The sequence below is a fragment of the Plutella xylostella genome, chromosome 20 (assembly GCF_932276165.1).
Source record: "Plutella xylostella chromosome 20, ilPluXylo3.1, whole genome shotgun sequence".
Lineage (NCBI taxonomy): Eukaryota > Metazoa > Arthropoda > Insecta > Lepidoptera > Plutellidae > Plutella > Plutella xylostella.
Window position 1 is genome coordinate 7,459,025 of NC_064000.1, and position 16,273 is coordinate 7,475,297.

At 37.6% G+C, this 16,273-nt stretch overlaps 1 protein-coding gene across 2 annotated transcripts in view; it reads right to left on the bottom strand.

Annotated features, from left to right (window-relative positions):
- LOC105395430 (uncharacterized peptidase C1-like protein F26E4.3) overlaps window positions 1-16,273 on the bottom strand; it is a 47,303-nt gene that overhangs the window by 9,607 nt on the left and 21,423 nt on the right. For both annotated transcript variants that reach the window (XM_048628197.1, XM_048628196.1), the window contains 3 exons: window positions 6,502-6,674; window positions 1,759-1,939; window positions 224-358 (listed from right to left, as the gene is read on the bottom strand). In XM_048628197.1, the coding sequence (XP_048484154.1) occupies window positions 224-358; window positions 1,759-1,939; window positions 6,502-6,674 (489 nt within the window). The remainder of the gene's footprint in view (window positions 1-223; window positions 359-1,758; window positions 1,940-6,501; window positions 6,675-16,273) is intronic.

Here is a 16,273-nt window from a genome sequence, read left to right on the forward strand (position 1 = left end):
CAGCCACTACCGCTTATCTAAGGCCTTCTTCCGCATCCAGCCACTACTGCCTACCTATCTAAGGCGTCGGTCAAGCGGTCCAGAGAGCTTTCCACACGGTTTCCTGTTCGTGGTCTCCACTCCAAAACCACTTTCATTCCACATCACACGAGCAAAATGAGAACACAGCAGAAATAGCAGACTATCCAATAGACCCAACATAAGACAGTTATCTTCCACATACCCATGGCTTTTAGCGAAGCTCCAGGCCACGTCGATGTGCCCTCCCCGGCAGCCCTGCTGGCCGCGGCGGTTGCACGACAGGAACACCTGCGGGCTCAGCGCTAGTGTCTCGGCGCCGTTGGACTGGATCGCGAACCTGGTGGCAGATGAGGGTGATTCAGCATAACTTTCTGGAGAAAGGCAAAAGCGAATAAGTTTTTTCTGCACATAGCTACGTGTCTACGACCATAAAGTGCGGGTTTACCACCCCGTTATCTGCATTGGTCTATGGCTACGACAGACTAACTAAGGAACTATAAAGTGGATCGCGAACCTTGAGGTGACCATCTTACCTGCCACCAGTTGGGTGAATCAGCATCATCGAAAGCGATTTCTAGCTACACGGATCATGGAACTACCTACTCACTGAATACAAAATTAAATAGTCCGACGTCATCTTTCATGCATTCCTATATCCTACTGAATTATTCCGCAGTACCTACTAGTTACCTATAGGATGCTTAATCACCATCACCATAGAGTACCTACCTAAGTACCTCCATGGATATAAAATTTTATGGGTAAATTAAATCTAATTAAGTAATGCCATCAAATCCTAATAAGGCTTAAAAATGTAGCATAACAAAAACAGGAAAATTAAGAAGAATTTAGTTATGATTTATTGGCTAATATTCCAGTTTTGGATTATTCACATTTTCTAGTGCTTTTCCTTCCTTTACGGATTCATCGCACTAATTATTTTGGTATCCCCTGGTTTTGTTAATTAACTACTTATGTTTATCATTAAACGACTCATCTTTGGTCTCGTTAGGACATACTTACCTACATCCTACATGTAATATAAGTACCTAAACCGTACCATGCCCGCAGTAAAATTCTCGAAATGATTATAAAACTTCTGAGTTCTGAGTGTTCTACCTGCACCCTCATCTCTTCACTTTCTGAGTGACACCGAGGGCCATTAGCGTTTATTTTTAGTCGTACTGAAGTTCTTTGCTGCATCATTTGAAAAACCTAGGTTGTATTTCAGTTGTTCTATCATTTTCACAGAGCTGAACACGAATAGGCAGTGTAGTGTGCAGCTACAGCAAAATTTATGAATCTTTCATGAAATTTCCAAGAACTGTTGAACTTTTTCTGTTTTAGTTTTGAAACTAAATTTTTCGAGAGTAAAGTATCTTCTATTCCTTACAGTAAACTATGACCTATTTAACTAAATGTAGATGAATTACTGTAATGTAGTATTTAGCTATTTTTTCACTATTTCAGATTTTGATCCTAATAGTTACGAGCGCTATGCCGCTCAGCCGCTATTTGTCAAAATAATGCAACCTTGTCATTCGTTCATAAATGCTAGCTTGGTCGCTATCCGCCTATCCGCCAACGCGCTCCTTATGCTCTCTTGTCATTCGTCCGCCATTTTGTTGTGAAATGCATTTGGCCGCCATTTTGTTTCAGGTGCGCTTTTTGTAGGTTATTCTATCATGACACCCGTTTACTTGCTGTTTATGAGGATAATGCTGAACCTAGGTATACCTATCAGAGACGACATCAGCGAGTGTCACGGCCCAGTCAGCGCCGCACCAGCCCTGGTCACGCGCAGGGGAGATGTACCGCGGCCAGCGACTGCGGCTGTCGAAGTGCGCCGGGTAGTCGGGCTCCTTGTTGTACCGGATGGCCCCCATGCGCTGGGTCTCGCGGCTGAGCGGGAGCGTTCCTGGGGGTAAGGTTTTAGGTTAGGAAGTTGAATTGTTAACAGGCCTAAAACCGTCAAACTAAAGTATCCGACATAGCTCACGGAGTTAGTAAGCTTAAGTGGCAGTGGGCTGGTCACATCTGTCGAAGAACCGATGACTGATTGGGTAAACGTGTTCTGGAGTGGAGGCCGCGACTTGGCAAACGTAGTGTGGGGTGTGGGACGCCCTCCGGCTAGATGGGGTGACGACTTGCGAAATGTGTCTGGATATGATTGGATGTGGAAAGCTAAAGATCGCATCCAGTGGCGTGCTTTGGGAGAGGCCTACATCCAGCAGTGGACTGCTATAGGCTGATGATGATGAAAACCTTTCCTTCATTGGAAGGAGCCCCGTTCCCCAGCAGTGGGGATGTGATGGATCGTGATGATGATGATTGTTAACAAAGAAGGGTGAAATTTTGTCAGGCAAGGTAAAGGTAGGGTTAATTAATATAAATATACCTACCATATTTGAGGTTAAGAGCCGATGCTAAGGATAAGTCTAGCGCAAGAAGAAGATACCATCGGTGGTCTGAGTAGTAGCCTGCCATCGGTACCTACCTCTGCCCTTCTTTCATATGTTGTATTATGAAATCATTAAGAGCGAGAAGTTTAAAGTTTTAAATTTTATCAATCATAAAAACAAAAATGGAAAGCATGCTTTCCCAATAAAATTAAGATATTGTAATCCATTTTGGTTGTAAAAACCATGTGACCACCTAAAGTAGGCCATCAGTGCAAGCAAAACACGACAAAACCTACATTGTTAGTAATCCAGTTTTTTCCTCAAAGATCCTTATCACTCTTAACCTTTCACGAAATGCAAGAATGCCTTGGTATCAGCCAACCAGTCCACTTTCAGAAAGCAAACAAAGCGACTCTTACGAGCAATGAAAAAGATCCAGTTACATATCCGTGCTAAATTACTCCAAAAAGGGAAAAGGTCTGCAATATTTTAATTCATTTAATTGCGTATCAAAACATACTAAATAAAAACGTTACAGTATTTTCAAATTTTGTTAAAAATGGTAAAGATGTTAAAGAGTTAAAGATGACTGTTTCATGGTAAAATCTGTATTTTTTTACTAATACACACTTTACCATAAAACAGTATAAATTATTATTGCTTAAAGCAATCTCTAAGTACTTACCAGATAATATTGGATGTTAGCGAGCGATTCTAAAAATGTTTAAGATGTTTTTATCTCGTGGCATCATCTACATTAACTGGGAAGGATTAAACTTAATCCTACTTAAGTATTCATCTATTAAGTTGTCAATTATCTCATTTGTTATTCCGTGAGTGCTCTACTTTCACTTTTGTGACACACACGTTAACACTTAACACTTTCTTTAAAGCGTCTTATTTTATTGTGAAATTGTATCTCTCTACGTACTTTCAGTTTTGTTTAAACATACATACATACAAAGTGAAATTTTATCAGTACCCTTGCCATTGGAAAATCAATGACGACTGAATGTTATACTGTAGCTATAGGTAGTGGTTAGTGAATCTCGCTACTATGCCGAAGGTCCCAGGTTCTATTCCCAGCAGGGGCAGATATTTAATAATAACAATTCATTTTTTAAAGACAGATATTTGTAAGTACTTGGGTTTTGAGATTTATTTGTTTGTGTCGTACCTGTTGTACTTTGCATGTGTCCGATACCTTATCTACCCATACCATCACGGGCACTGCCTAGCTTGGAGTCAGATGGCCGTGTGTAAGATGTCCCCTCATATTTATTTATTTAATGAACTTGCTTCCGCGAATTTAGAATTCGTTTCTAAAGTTCTTAAAGTAAATAAAGCTTATTTATTTATGTAAATACGCTTTGACACTAAGCACGAATGGGTAACAGAAAAACGATTGTTATTTAAAATTGATTTACAAAGATAGATCGATAAAACCAAACCAATCATGTTAATCCGTATTTGTCAGGTTGTAGAGGTCAAATCATATGATTGAATCATTTTGTATGTAAATAAGGTATGATAAAGTCATTCCAATTTGTCGTGACGAATCTATTTAATTCTAAATGAACCACACGACAATTGAGATTGAACCTTGATCTTGTGCTAACTGAGCTACGGGTAACTGTATGTATATATCTAACATAGGTATATAAGTACAGTTAGCTGCATATGTAGCTATACACTTTTGAACCTAGTCAAACTCACTAACTGCCAATTCATTCATTTACACATTGACGTTTTGTTTAGTATGTATTTTGACAAGGAACAAAAGTGTATAGCTACTTATGCAGCTGATTGTACATATGTGGTAAGTATAAATTTAAGGGTGTAACAAAAAGGATATATGTACATATCAGGTAAGTACTGAGTTTTTCAGAATGACTCCCCGAGAATCCCACTTTTGCAACACGATAGGTAGGTAAGCACAATCCAGAAGGGCTAGCAGCACGTAATATAGTCCACAGCATGGGCCTCAAAGACTGTGAAAACTCAGTGTGTGATATGTGAATCAGGCTTAAATGTAGTAAGTTAGACACTAACTAAGTATTCCTATCCAAAATCGAATTCATGTTGTGGCTGTAGGGCGCCTATAATAGGCCCTGAAAGCACTCTAAGTGATCGTTTCACCACGTCGTTAGGTAATGTTACCTACCCATTGGATAAAGAATGATCGATGGATCGATGTCACATGCTGTCGTGACCACGGTGACGTCACATCGGTCACCATTATTGGCTATTTTGTAACGGTATTGGTATTTGAAAGGTTCTCATTGTGACTAATATGGAATTTAATAAATATGTTTGTGTTTTCATTAGAATAATAAATTAGGTAGTCTGGCGTTGTGTGTGGTATTGGTAGGTGCAGATTTTATGTGGGTCTATAAAGTTTCTATTTTTATGTACCTATATTTTATGTCGCAAGGTTTTTTACGTCGAAAAATTTGCAGCGTACCGTTATTTTTGTAAACATCTCTACATAAATAAATGTTATCTGTCTGCAAAAATGACCCCTATCCCATGCTGATCATAGGCTTCTCCCAATCATCTCTTCCAGGCATCCTTTGGCTGGATGAAAGACTACCACTACATGTACGGTCTGCTACATAAGTAGCTATACACTTTTGTTTCTTGTCAAACTATCTACACTTGTCCAAAATTAATAATGCACATGCAGATCTTCACACCCGAATAATTAAATCGTAAGAGCCTTAAAAAAAACACTTGCATTTTGCACCTTGTTCGAAAGAAATAGGAGTCAATATCATGTGTTACATAATCGAAAACAACCGATCTATCAAAGATTTCTATGCCCATTATTAATTTTGGAGCACTGTACATAAAACTAAAAATGTAGAAAACTAAAAACCATAAAACTGACAATGTTTTAATAGACAGTTTGTGAGTTTGACAAGGTACAAAAGTGTATACAGCTACTAGGGTTTCTGCTCGAGAATTCTCGAGCTCGAGAAGATTCGAGAAATTCGGCTTGGTTCGAGACGAGAAAAAAATCTGAAGACTCGAGAATTTCTCGAGCTTTGAGATAAAAATTAAGGATATTCAATTCGAATTTTCCTGCGCCGCTTAGCAACACAAACGCATACCATGTGCGTGTATTATGATTTATTATGTTTCATCTCCATTGAAGCTAGTGCTGTACTGATAATACCAATGAATGATTAAAAAGATAACGTAGTAGTAACTATTACTACTCGTATCTACTGTTTCTTAGTTCAGATGGACCAAAAGAAGTCATCCGATGTTGTTTGGCTCTCATTTTTTTCTAAATGAAAAACTTCGATTCTGTTTTTTATTATGTTTATTTGAACCTTTACAATTTTATTGGTAAAGTCGAGATGATGATATCGGCCAAATGGGCGCCGTCACAATTGATTGCCATACGGGCTCGTTTTATGGCATTTCTCATCACTACAGCGAAAACTTCTCGGGCGAGAGATTCTCGCACTCGTGTCAAATGTTGTCCTTAAGGGCTTCAAGAGACACGAGTTTATTTACATAAACACGGGACTGCAAAAAACCGCAGAACAACTGTCTGAAACGGTTAAATCGGGCGATATTTCAGGGAAAAATGACAGATAAAACGAAAAAAAGGCGAACGAAAACTTAATAAACACCATTATATTCGGCGTTCTTGGGGAGTATATCACTCCACGGCCTCTGAACTTGTATTCTACAGTTGTCTAGTCCACCAATATCAAAACTGATTTGAAATTGGCGGCCATTTGCACAAATGAGAGCAACATCCAATAGGGTGATTACTTTTGGCCCACCTTGTACTAGTAATTAGTAGCTAGCTAGACAGCTAATTATGAGTATTAGTAAAGTATTTTCTTTGTGATTAAGTTGACAAAGTAAAAAAAAGGAGATTTAGTGGTTTTTTTTTAATTAAGGCTTTTTTCTAAAGGTTTTCTTAGAAAAGCTCGAGACTCGAGAAGACTCGAGAATTTGGGCTCGAGAATTCTCGAAGCTCGAGAACGAAAACAGGTCGAGAAATCAGAAACCCTAACAGCTACTTATACAGCTGACTGTACATTGCTGGACAACTCACCTAGATAATAAACCAGGCCATCTTTCAACTTCTTCCCCTGGAACTGTGTGTAGTTGTAGGCTCGCCAGCTGCCGCCACGCTGCTGGACCCTGGCCAGCACCTCCCCGCTGACGAGGCAGGGGTCCGACTGGCACACCCACGTCGTCAGACCGTCTTGGCCTTCGACGCATTCGCTGTGGAAGGAAGGGTCACTTAGGTATGCATATTGTAAGAAAAAGAAAAGGCCGTATAATCATCATCATCATCACGACCCATCACGTCCCCACTGCTGGGGCACGGGTCTCCTTCCAATGAAGGAAGGGTTTAGGTCTAGTTTACCACGCTGGCCTAGTGCGGGTTGGTGGACCCCGACACAAGCAAGCTTGTGCTGAGAGAGTTGTCGGGTAAGTGGGCAACCCGACTGTCAGATGTTTTCAGGCTGTAAAGCCATAATTATAATGCAAAGTGGCAAATATGCCCCCTGCAACTGCTACTGCAAAAAATTTTTTTTAGCTTTGTTTGAGACCTACGTTTAGTACATAAGTTTTTTATTTATTCATGATTTCATGTGTTCAGGAACTTGTGTCTAACTTGCAGCAAATAATGTTATTGTTATAAATAGTTTATATTTTTTTTTTTTATTTATTGCACATAAAAAAGTACAAAGGCGAACTTAATGCTAGTAGCATTCTCTACCAGTTAACCTTTGGTGATGTCGAGAAAGTGGTTGGTAACTAGTGCGATAGGCTGAGAGGAGAGAAGTTTATCTACCCCTCTGTCCCCTTACAACAACGAAAAAAACTGAAAACAAAACTGCAAATTGGTTGATGTCAAAACCCTGTGAAACCTATATATAAATATTATAAAATGGCATGTGTACGAAAAATATTACGGAATTTTTGTACATTATTTTTATATTCTGAAGGCCACCTCACGCCGGAAAAACATATCTTAGCGAAATCCGATAGTTCGTTACAAACTTAATGTTTTTATTATCAATCTTCAGTGTTTACGTAAAACAATCCTCGATATATTTAATAAATAAACTTATGTTTATGACGTGAGTAGGTAACTTTGATAGTAAAATTTATTGTATTATTTAGTTGGGCATTCATTTATTGGATGATCTCAAGTAAAATATTGTATACCGTAGTATAGGGTCGTAGGTTCAACACTATTTGCAACCTACGTAATTTATCTTAAACAGACAACTATGTACGGCCAGGGTTGTCAATCACATTAATAATAGGTTCCATACATAAATAATTTAATAATATGTATGTACCTACGACGTACGGTCAGCTGAAGAGATATATTATGCCACCGCAGCGCATACAGTTTGATCCTAAGAGTCATGGGTGGAAGATAGTTGAATGAAATAATATATGTACTTAGTATCGATACATACGAGTACAAACCATCTCTATAGGTTTACCCCCTTATTCATAAAGAAGTTATAGGGGTTTGTATTCTTCATGTCACGCAGCTACATATGTATAACCCGTCAGAGGATATACCCGATAGAGGCTTTAGGTACATATACACTGACTGGCAATGAAAACGTTCCATTGAGAAAAATACCAAATTACTTCTATACCAAAAAAACTTTGTGCAATATTTAAGCACATTTAACGGCGCATCAAATTATAAGCAACTAAAAACATAAACATTTTGTTCAAATATCCGATTAAATGTTTTCAAAAATTGAGGCTATGTGGCGTCTGCATTTTTTAAGTGGAACTGTTTCTTTGCCTGTGAGTGTATTATCTCTTTGGCTGACTCTATTTAGGTACCTAAGTACATTGCAGTTTTTCAAAATTAGATCATGATCTACCGTGACCTTCCTCAAGATCACCTTGGCACGCCGATGATGATGATGATCAGTCTGGACACATGCTAATTCCGATAAACGCATCCAATAAAAGCTACATTGCAAGCTAATTGCATACAACCTTGCGTGATATTGCATTGTATCGGAATTCGAATGGAAATTAGCAAACTGGATGAGTGTAAGCTTAGCGAGATATCGAGAACGAATCTTCATCTAATGATGAATCACTTACAGATTGATGATAACATAACATAAATTTAATAGCAAACACTTCTTTGGGTGTCGGTGACAAACACTAAAAAACTAGTTTTGTCATCGTGATGAAAATATGGGCCAGTCTGATGGGCATATTTCTTTTTGTTTTTTTTTAGAATAGGGTAATTTTTATTTAGGTACGCAGTACAACAAGATAGATTCGTGGTTACCGCTGTAGTTTTGTTTTTCGGAAGCTTCGGAGCGCGGCGCGAACTACGCCTCTATCTCATTGTAGGTAAATATTATTCATTTTTATTTATTTATACCTTATTGCACAAATATGACATACCTATATACTTAATAAGTTATCAAAAGGTGGACTATTAAGCGTGCCGATTGCGTGTTTTTTTATTTTGTTTGTTCATCATTGATCTTTTTTATCCTTTTTCGATTCGTTATAACGACTTTTTCAGTAATTGTTGTTGTTAGTTGATACTTTGTCGATGTTTTATTGTAGTTTAGCTCGTTCATTCGACACTTTATTACGGAAGTTGGCCTTGTAACACTATACGGCATCATTTGTATCGATAAATCGAATCGAGGTCGATAGTTGAATTGGCCATCATTATTATGCACATTTGAAGTTATTCGATTGGCAATCTTGAACTTGATAATGGAATACTTATTTGTACCTATAACTATAAGTAATAATGAACTTTATCGAATTTAAGTTTTTGACCTACCACAAAAAATGAGTTGAAATTATGTATAGCTTTTGCTACTTACCTACCCAGAAATAGCTATACAATGGATTATATATTAATGGAAGGATATACATAAGTATTATACTTAGGTACCTAGTTTTGCTAGTCAAAAAGTCATAAAAGTATTTTGTATAAAACAACTACCTAGGCAAGGGAACTTTAGAGGGATATTGATATCGATTCCGCAGGCACAAATTCTAATTTTGGAGCTGTCAAAACCTTAATTTCTCTAATTAAAATTCGTGTAGGTACTTAAATGTCATTTTTTTGCAACATAAATGTAGGTATAGTAATATAGTTTGACATCGTTGAAATTAGGACTTCTGCCTTCAGAATAGCTACCATTGCCATTTTAGAACTCTCGCGCACCGAAATCGGAAGTCCATCTTGACGTGTAGGTAACTTACGGTGATTGATTGTATGTCACTCTGTTTGTTTTTGTCTACGCTTCCCCGCCCTGTACAAGTAGCTACTACTACTAGATATTATAGCTACTTAACAATAAGAGTAGCTACAGTATCTAGTAAGTAGATCAAGGCCTGGTTTAATAGACGAAGGTCGTCCATCGAGTGATCAGCTGATTGACAGTACAAAGCCTGCGCCGCATCACAATGATCTTGGTGACAGATTGACAGTTGACAGGTCTTCGTTAACCGGATATCCAATTATTCTATGCTCTTCACGGTTCTAAATTGGCAGAATTTGCTTCGAAAGCACAAACCTGCAACCTCCACCTATTGCAACACCCAGGCTTGCTACTCCAGTTTACACGGGAGCTGGGCTGGCTGAGCTGAAATCAAGGGGATAAGTATAAAGGTTCCACTCGAGAGAGCCACGTAAGTACCTACAGGAACTTCGCCCCCTCTCAGAATAGAATAGAATAGAACCTTCATCCTTCACCTAACAGCTACCGAACTATCACCGAAACAATTCATAAGCAGCGTCGCTCGCCTGTCAAGCATCTGTCAGATCCATACAAGTTACGTCAGATTTGAGAAAAGCGACGCTGCTTAACGTTTGTTAATTGCTAATGTTCGGTGGTGGTTATAACCCTACAAATCTAAATTAGGTTATCATTAGACATTAGCGCCATATTCTGTTCAATTTCTATTAAAACATCTCTCTCATCTATGAATAACAAAAATATCCGTAAGTAATTAAAGTCATGTAAATAGGTATCAATAAGTACTTGATAAAGGACCTTAGCCAGGCCCGTGGGTGTGAAGTGTGGGCCAGCTTGTGATGATGCAGCAAGGATCACCTTGTAGCTATATGCATTTATCTGTTACTAAGTAGTTAATGATGTCGATTCTGAAGGCAGAAATTTTAATTTTAACGCTGTCAAACTAAAAAAATTGCTAGCATAAAATGACATTTATGGAAACAATCATAGAGTCGAATTTTAAACAAAGAAATTAAGGTTTTGACAGGTCTAAATTTAGAATTTCTGCCTTCAGAATCGACATCATTATGGTACTTATATCAATAATACGGTATTATGTATAAGTACTTAAGTAACTAGTTTTAGCGCCATTCCATTTCCGGCCCGGGTCAGAAGGGCTACTTTAGCTTACGAATTACAACTACTAACTATAAGATAATTATACATTATACACTCACAAGCAATGCAAACGTTCCTGAATTTATGAAGTATCCCCAATTTTTTAAAACACTTCATTAAAAAATTGAACACAATGTTTACGGTTTGAATTTTTGGCAATATTTTGATGTGCTGTTACGTGTAGGTAAGTACTTAAATACTGCTGACGGCGTCATTAAACTAGCCTTTTCCGTTTAGGAGTAATTTGGTGCTATTATTGTCATTGTCATTGGAACTTTTCATTGCCCGTGACTCTTGAGTAGAAAGAACCATCCGTGCCTACTCCTGGCCCATAGCCTAACAAAATATTGACTTATATTTTTCATCACCCTGTATAAGCAATGCCACTTGGTCATTGATTGGGATTATTCAAATGACATGCGCATGACATCATTGTCATCGTCGCAGCGTCACCGAGCGTCCTCTGACGGACAATAATCATCATAATGTTATTATGAAGTCATTATTGATTTGAATTTAATAATAAATCAGCAACTAAATATGTTTAAAGGACATTTGGATTATTTTTATTGGATCTTAAATTCCTGTTTGTGTTGTTTCATGAAAACATCTTCTACTAACTGTGTTTGCCTTCTGGGAGCGCTTAACGCCACCTCAACCAGACGGTTTTTAACCCTCAACGGAATAAGAGTGGTGTTATAAGTTTAACATGTCTGTGTTTTTTTGGGGTCATAGGTAATGTAAGTAAGTTAAACGTGTTACGAGAGTTCATAAATAGCCATATTTTATCAAAATCGGCTTAGCCGTTCATAAGTTATGCAAATTTTATTGTTGATAATATCGGGGGTTTTTAACGTTATCAAGATTCATCGAGTAATTTTACTTCACGGTCACGATGAAAATTCATACTAAGGGGTCAGATGCTAGCGTGCTGTACGTACCTACAGTCCAACTGACAAGGTACAGAAGTGTATAGCCACTTATGCAGCTGACTGTACAATCTTGAAAACGGGAGTGGATGTATTCTATTAGTTATATTAATTTAAAAACAAATTCGTTACAAAGTCACTATCAATCGGTAGGTATAATATATTATTTTGTTAAAATGTAAGTAAATAACTGAAAGTGATAAAAATTCTTTGCAAAAATCGCACTCTTTATTGTCATGACATGACTTCATAGTTAGTTGGAATGTAGTGTTCTGGGTCTAAAGCAGAACTAAGTATACGAGTAGGTATAACAGCCTCTGCCAAAACAAAACACCTAACTCTAACCTCAAAACACAGTTACCATCTCGAATTTTACTGTCACTACGTTTTGGGAATAACAAAATGCTTTGCCGAGGACACAAACACACCTCAGAGCATTGCCAAGTGCGTGACATCATAATCCTGGCTTTATTTCGAGCACGGAACAGGTAAAGTGCTAAAACAAATATAAATTCTGCGCCGTGGCTATGCTTTAATCAATTTTTACTATAAGAATTAACTACTCTATTTGTTTGACCATTCGTAACAATCGTAACACATTAAACATGGTGACAGTACTTAAACAAAATGCTCACAGTTTTGGTATAAAATATGTATGTGACGGAAAGCTAAAGATCGAATCCAGTGGCGAACTTTGGGAGAGGCCTACGTCCAGCAGTGGACTGCTATAGGCTGATGATGATGATGATGTATGTGACACACCCTTTTTCGTATATCGTTAATCTAAGTTACTCGAGTTCCAATTACAAAGCCAAGGCTATACTTAAATAATTTCTTGCTGGTTAAACTCATACGTAGTATCACATTTTATCTAAGTGATTGATAGATAATAACTTTTAACATAACATCTTATCGCGGCCGGCACATAATTCCACAAATCGGAAGTAGATTATCAATATTTGCAGATGTTTTCCTCCTTGGTAAAATAATAGAATGGAGAAAAGAATAGAATATTGCTTTATTGAACACCTCATAAATCAGACATACAAAAAAAAACATACTTATAGACTAGAACTAATGTACAATAGGCGGCCTTATCGCTGAGAGCGATCTCATATAGGCAACCTTACATATTACGGAAACAAAATGACGCAAAAAGAGCACTTCATTGATAAATAATAATAAGGTACTTATAATTATTAATTATTCATTTATTAACTATACCTACATACTTCGGTATCAAAACCCTCGGTAATTTCTTGCTTCGAGCATGGACCAAAAATGCACTCACGGGCAATGAAAAAGTTCCAGTGAGAAGAGCACCCAGTTCCTCTTAAACGGATAAAACTAACTTAACTACGCCTTCGGCAATATTTTAGTACATTTAACGGTGCCTCAGAATATTAACAACTGAAAACGTAAATATTTAGTACAAATTTCGTATTAAATGTTTTAAAAAATTGGCGCCGTTTGGTGTCAGCATTTTGCAAGTGGAACGTTTTCTTTGCCCGTGAGTGTATTTATAAAAAATAAATTACAGTCTAACTATAAAGTCGTGAAAACGGAAGTGTATCCTTACTAATCGTTTAAGGTCGTATTAATCGATCTGTTATATTTATTAAAGGACAAATCCGTTAAAAGTCCATAATCAATCGGTATTTTATTTTTAAAATGTACTTACTTAATAACTGATGATCATAAAAAGTCTTAGCAAAATCGCACTTTTTCATGTCAGGACTTTATAGTTTGACAGTATCTTAAAACCATGCCTTCTGACACTTTCTCGATCGATAAAGGCAATTTCAAGGGTGTTACAACACTAGCGCATGCACTAGTGATGTGATGGCCGGTCGCCAGCTGTAATGAAACAGATGTCATAGATTGACGATCTATAGATCACATTGCCATTGTTACGGAACAATAACACATGGGGGAAGGGTGTGATTAACACCAGAAGGGTCACCATCATAGGATTCGATACAATTTTCGAATCTACACAAACATAATTATGGAAAAATAACACTATCGTCAACTGTCACTGTCACAAATGTAAGGCAAATTTGTCAGTTCCAAAAATGACCTTTGTTGTTTTTTCCATGTTTGTGTAGATTCGAAAATAGTATCGAATCCTGTGATCGCTGCACAGCTAAGGGATTCGATGGAGTATCAGTGGAAAAGAAAAGTCTCGACAAAATAACAGCCTACTTAGAAGTGGTAGACCACTGAGCTCTTATTTTGAATAAGTTCAGTTAACTACAAGATTTGGAATTAGGTTTACTTAAAACGGTTTGACAGTCAATAAAATGCTGAGATTATTTTCGTAAAATGGCAATAGGCCCGCCCCCTATTACATTGGGACTAACATAACACTCTGGCAAAAAGTGGGTGCAGTAATGCACCTCTGCCTACCCCGCAAGGGAGTACATTAGTAAAAGGTGTGAGTGTTTGTTTTTTAAGTTTTTTAGGGTTCCGTAGCCAAAATGGCAAAAACGGAACCCTTATAGTTTCGTCATGTCCGTCTGTCCGTCTGTCCGTCTGTCCGTCTGTCACAGCCGATTTACTCGGAAACTATAAGTACTACAGTGATGAAATTTGATGGGAATATGTGTTGTATGAACCGCTACAAAAATATGACACTAAATAGTAAAAAAAAGAATTGGGGGTGGGGCCCCCCATACATGTAACTGAGGGATGAAATTTTTTTTTTCGATGTACATACCCGTGTGGGGTATCAATGGAAAGGTCTTTTAAAATGATATAAAGTTTTCTAAAAAACATTTTTCTTAAAGTGAACGGTTTTTGAGATATCAGCTCTCAAAGTCGTAAAAAGTATGTCCCCCCCCCCGGGTTCCCCTCATCTCGCCTAATCTTTATTGCCCTAAACTCGTTTCGCATAACTCGTAAGGTCTAAACTTTTTTGGTAGAATCATCACTTCGTCAAGACTTATGTGGCATAAGACTCGTTTCGTCTAAAACTCTTTTGGCACAAACATGAAACACCTAAGTCTCGTTTGCTCAAATTGTTCATATTGGTATAATCTTGTTTCTCCTAATATTATCTTAATAAATACTATATTAAGTATGTTGTAAATGTACAAATTGTGGTATATTTCTCCTATATCCCGAAAATCACGGTATTGAATGATCGAGATATCGAAAGTGCATTATAATGATTACAATGACCATTATGGGATCGAAACCTAAAGATAGGTGCGACGACGAGCAAAGCGAGGAGGAGCGTGTTAGGTGCACATTATCGTCAAAAGCAAAGCGGAGCGCAGCGAAGCGGAGCGGAGCGTTTCCCACATAGCAGCCACAATACAAGGCACCAGTTTGCGCTATGTAGGGAGACGCTCCATCAAAGTTAAACCCAAACGAATATTATTACTTTGTATAACCTATGCCATAGCATTATTAGGCTATTCAAGATTTGGCCATACAATTATTAGGCTAAACAAGATTATGCGAAATAACTTTTTACTAAAAGAGATTTATGCCAAATGATTTTCGGCGAAACGAGACTTTGACCAAACGTTACTATGCAATATGAGATTAGGCAAATAAATCTTAGGCCAAAAAAGGTAGAACCCCCCCCCCTCTATTTTTATAACTACGGGGTATAAAATTCTAAAAAAAATAGAGGTGATGCATGCTAATTAACTCTTTCAACGATTTTTGGTTTGATCAAAGTATCTCTTATAGTTTTTGAGATAGGTTGATTTAACTGTGCTACGGAACCCTTTGTGCGCGAGCCCGACTCGCACTTGGCCGGTTTTTTTTCGTAAGTACCTATATCGTTTAATCTAAATATAAATCTAAGAGATAGTTCACTGTCACTTTACCACATTTGCAACAGCAAGTAGGTAAACGGTATAGAGATAAAACGGTAAACTAGTTTATCGGTAACATTGTTCACTTCCACTTCAACAGTGTCCAGGAATGTGTGTGTACAGTTCGGCACATTAGCCACAGGAGGGTCACTCTATACTGACGAAAAACTAACGAACGTGGTTTGTAGTTACTTTTTTTATTTTGTTGAATCTATCTTACACCCAGTTGCAGAAACGTCCTTTAAGTTTTAAAAACAGTGTTTTAGTTCATGTGACCGCCAACAAATGTCAGTATCCACTGCTCTACAACGCAGTTATTAAGTTTTTTTTTAACACTTTATTGTATAGGTACTTAGAAAACACAGTTTTACAAAAATGGGACTTAAAAGTAGTTTATACAAAGGCAGGCTTATTGCCAAGAAGCAATTTCTTCCAACCAACTTTTGTTTGGTGGAGAACTAAAGTATTTTTTTTTTTTGGTTTTTCTTATAAGATTATTGTGGATCTATAATAGTTTTCTTTTCCGTGGCCAACCTCGTTTTAATTCTAACCAGAACGAGAGCTGTCGTGCAATCGGTACGTTTAATACCTACAACGAGATAGAGCCGTAGTTCGCGCAGCAACGCTCCGAAACTTCATAATTAGCCAGATTAGCCTATAGCAGTCCACTGCTGGACGTAGGC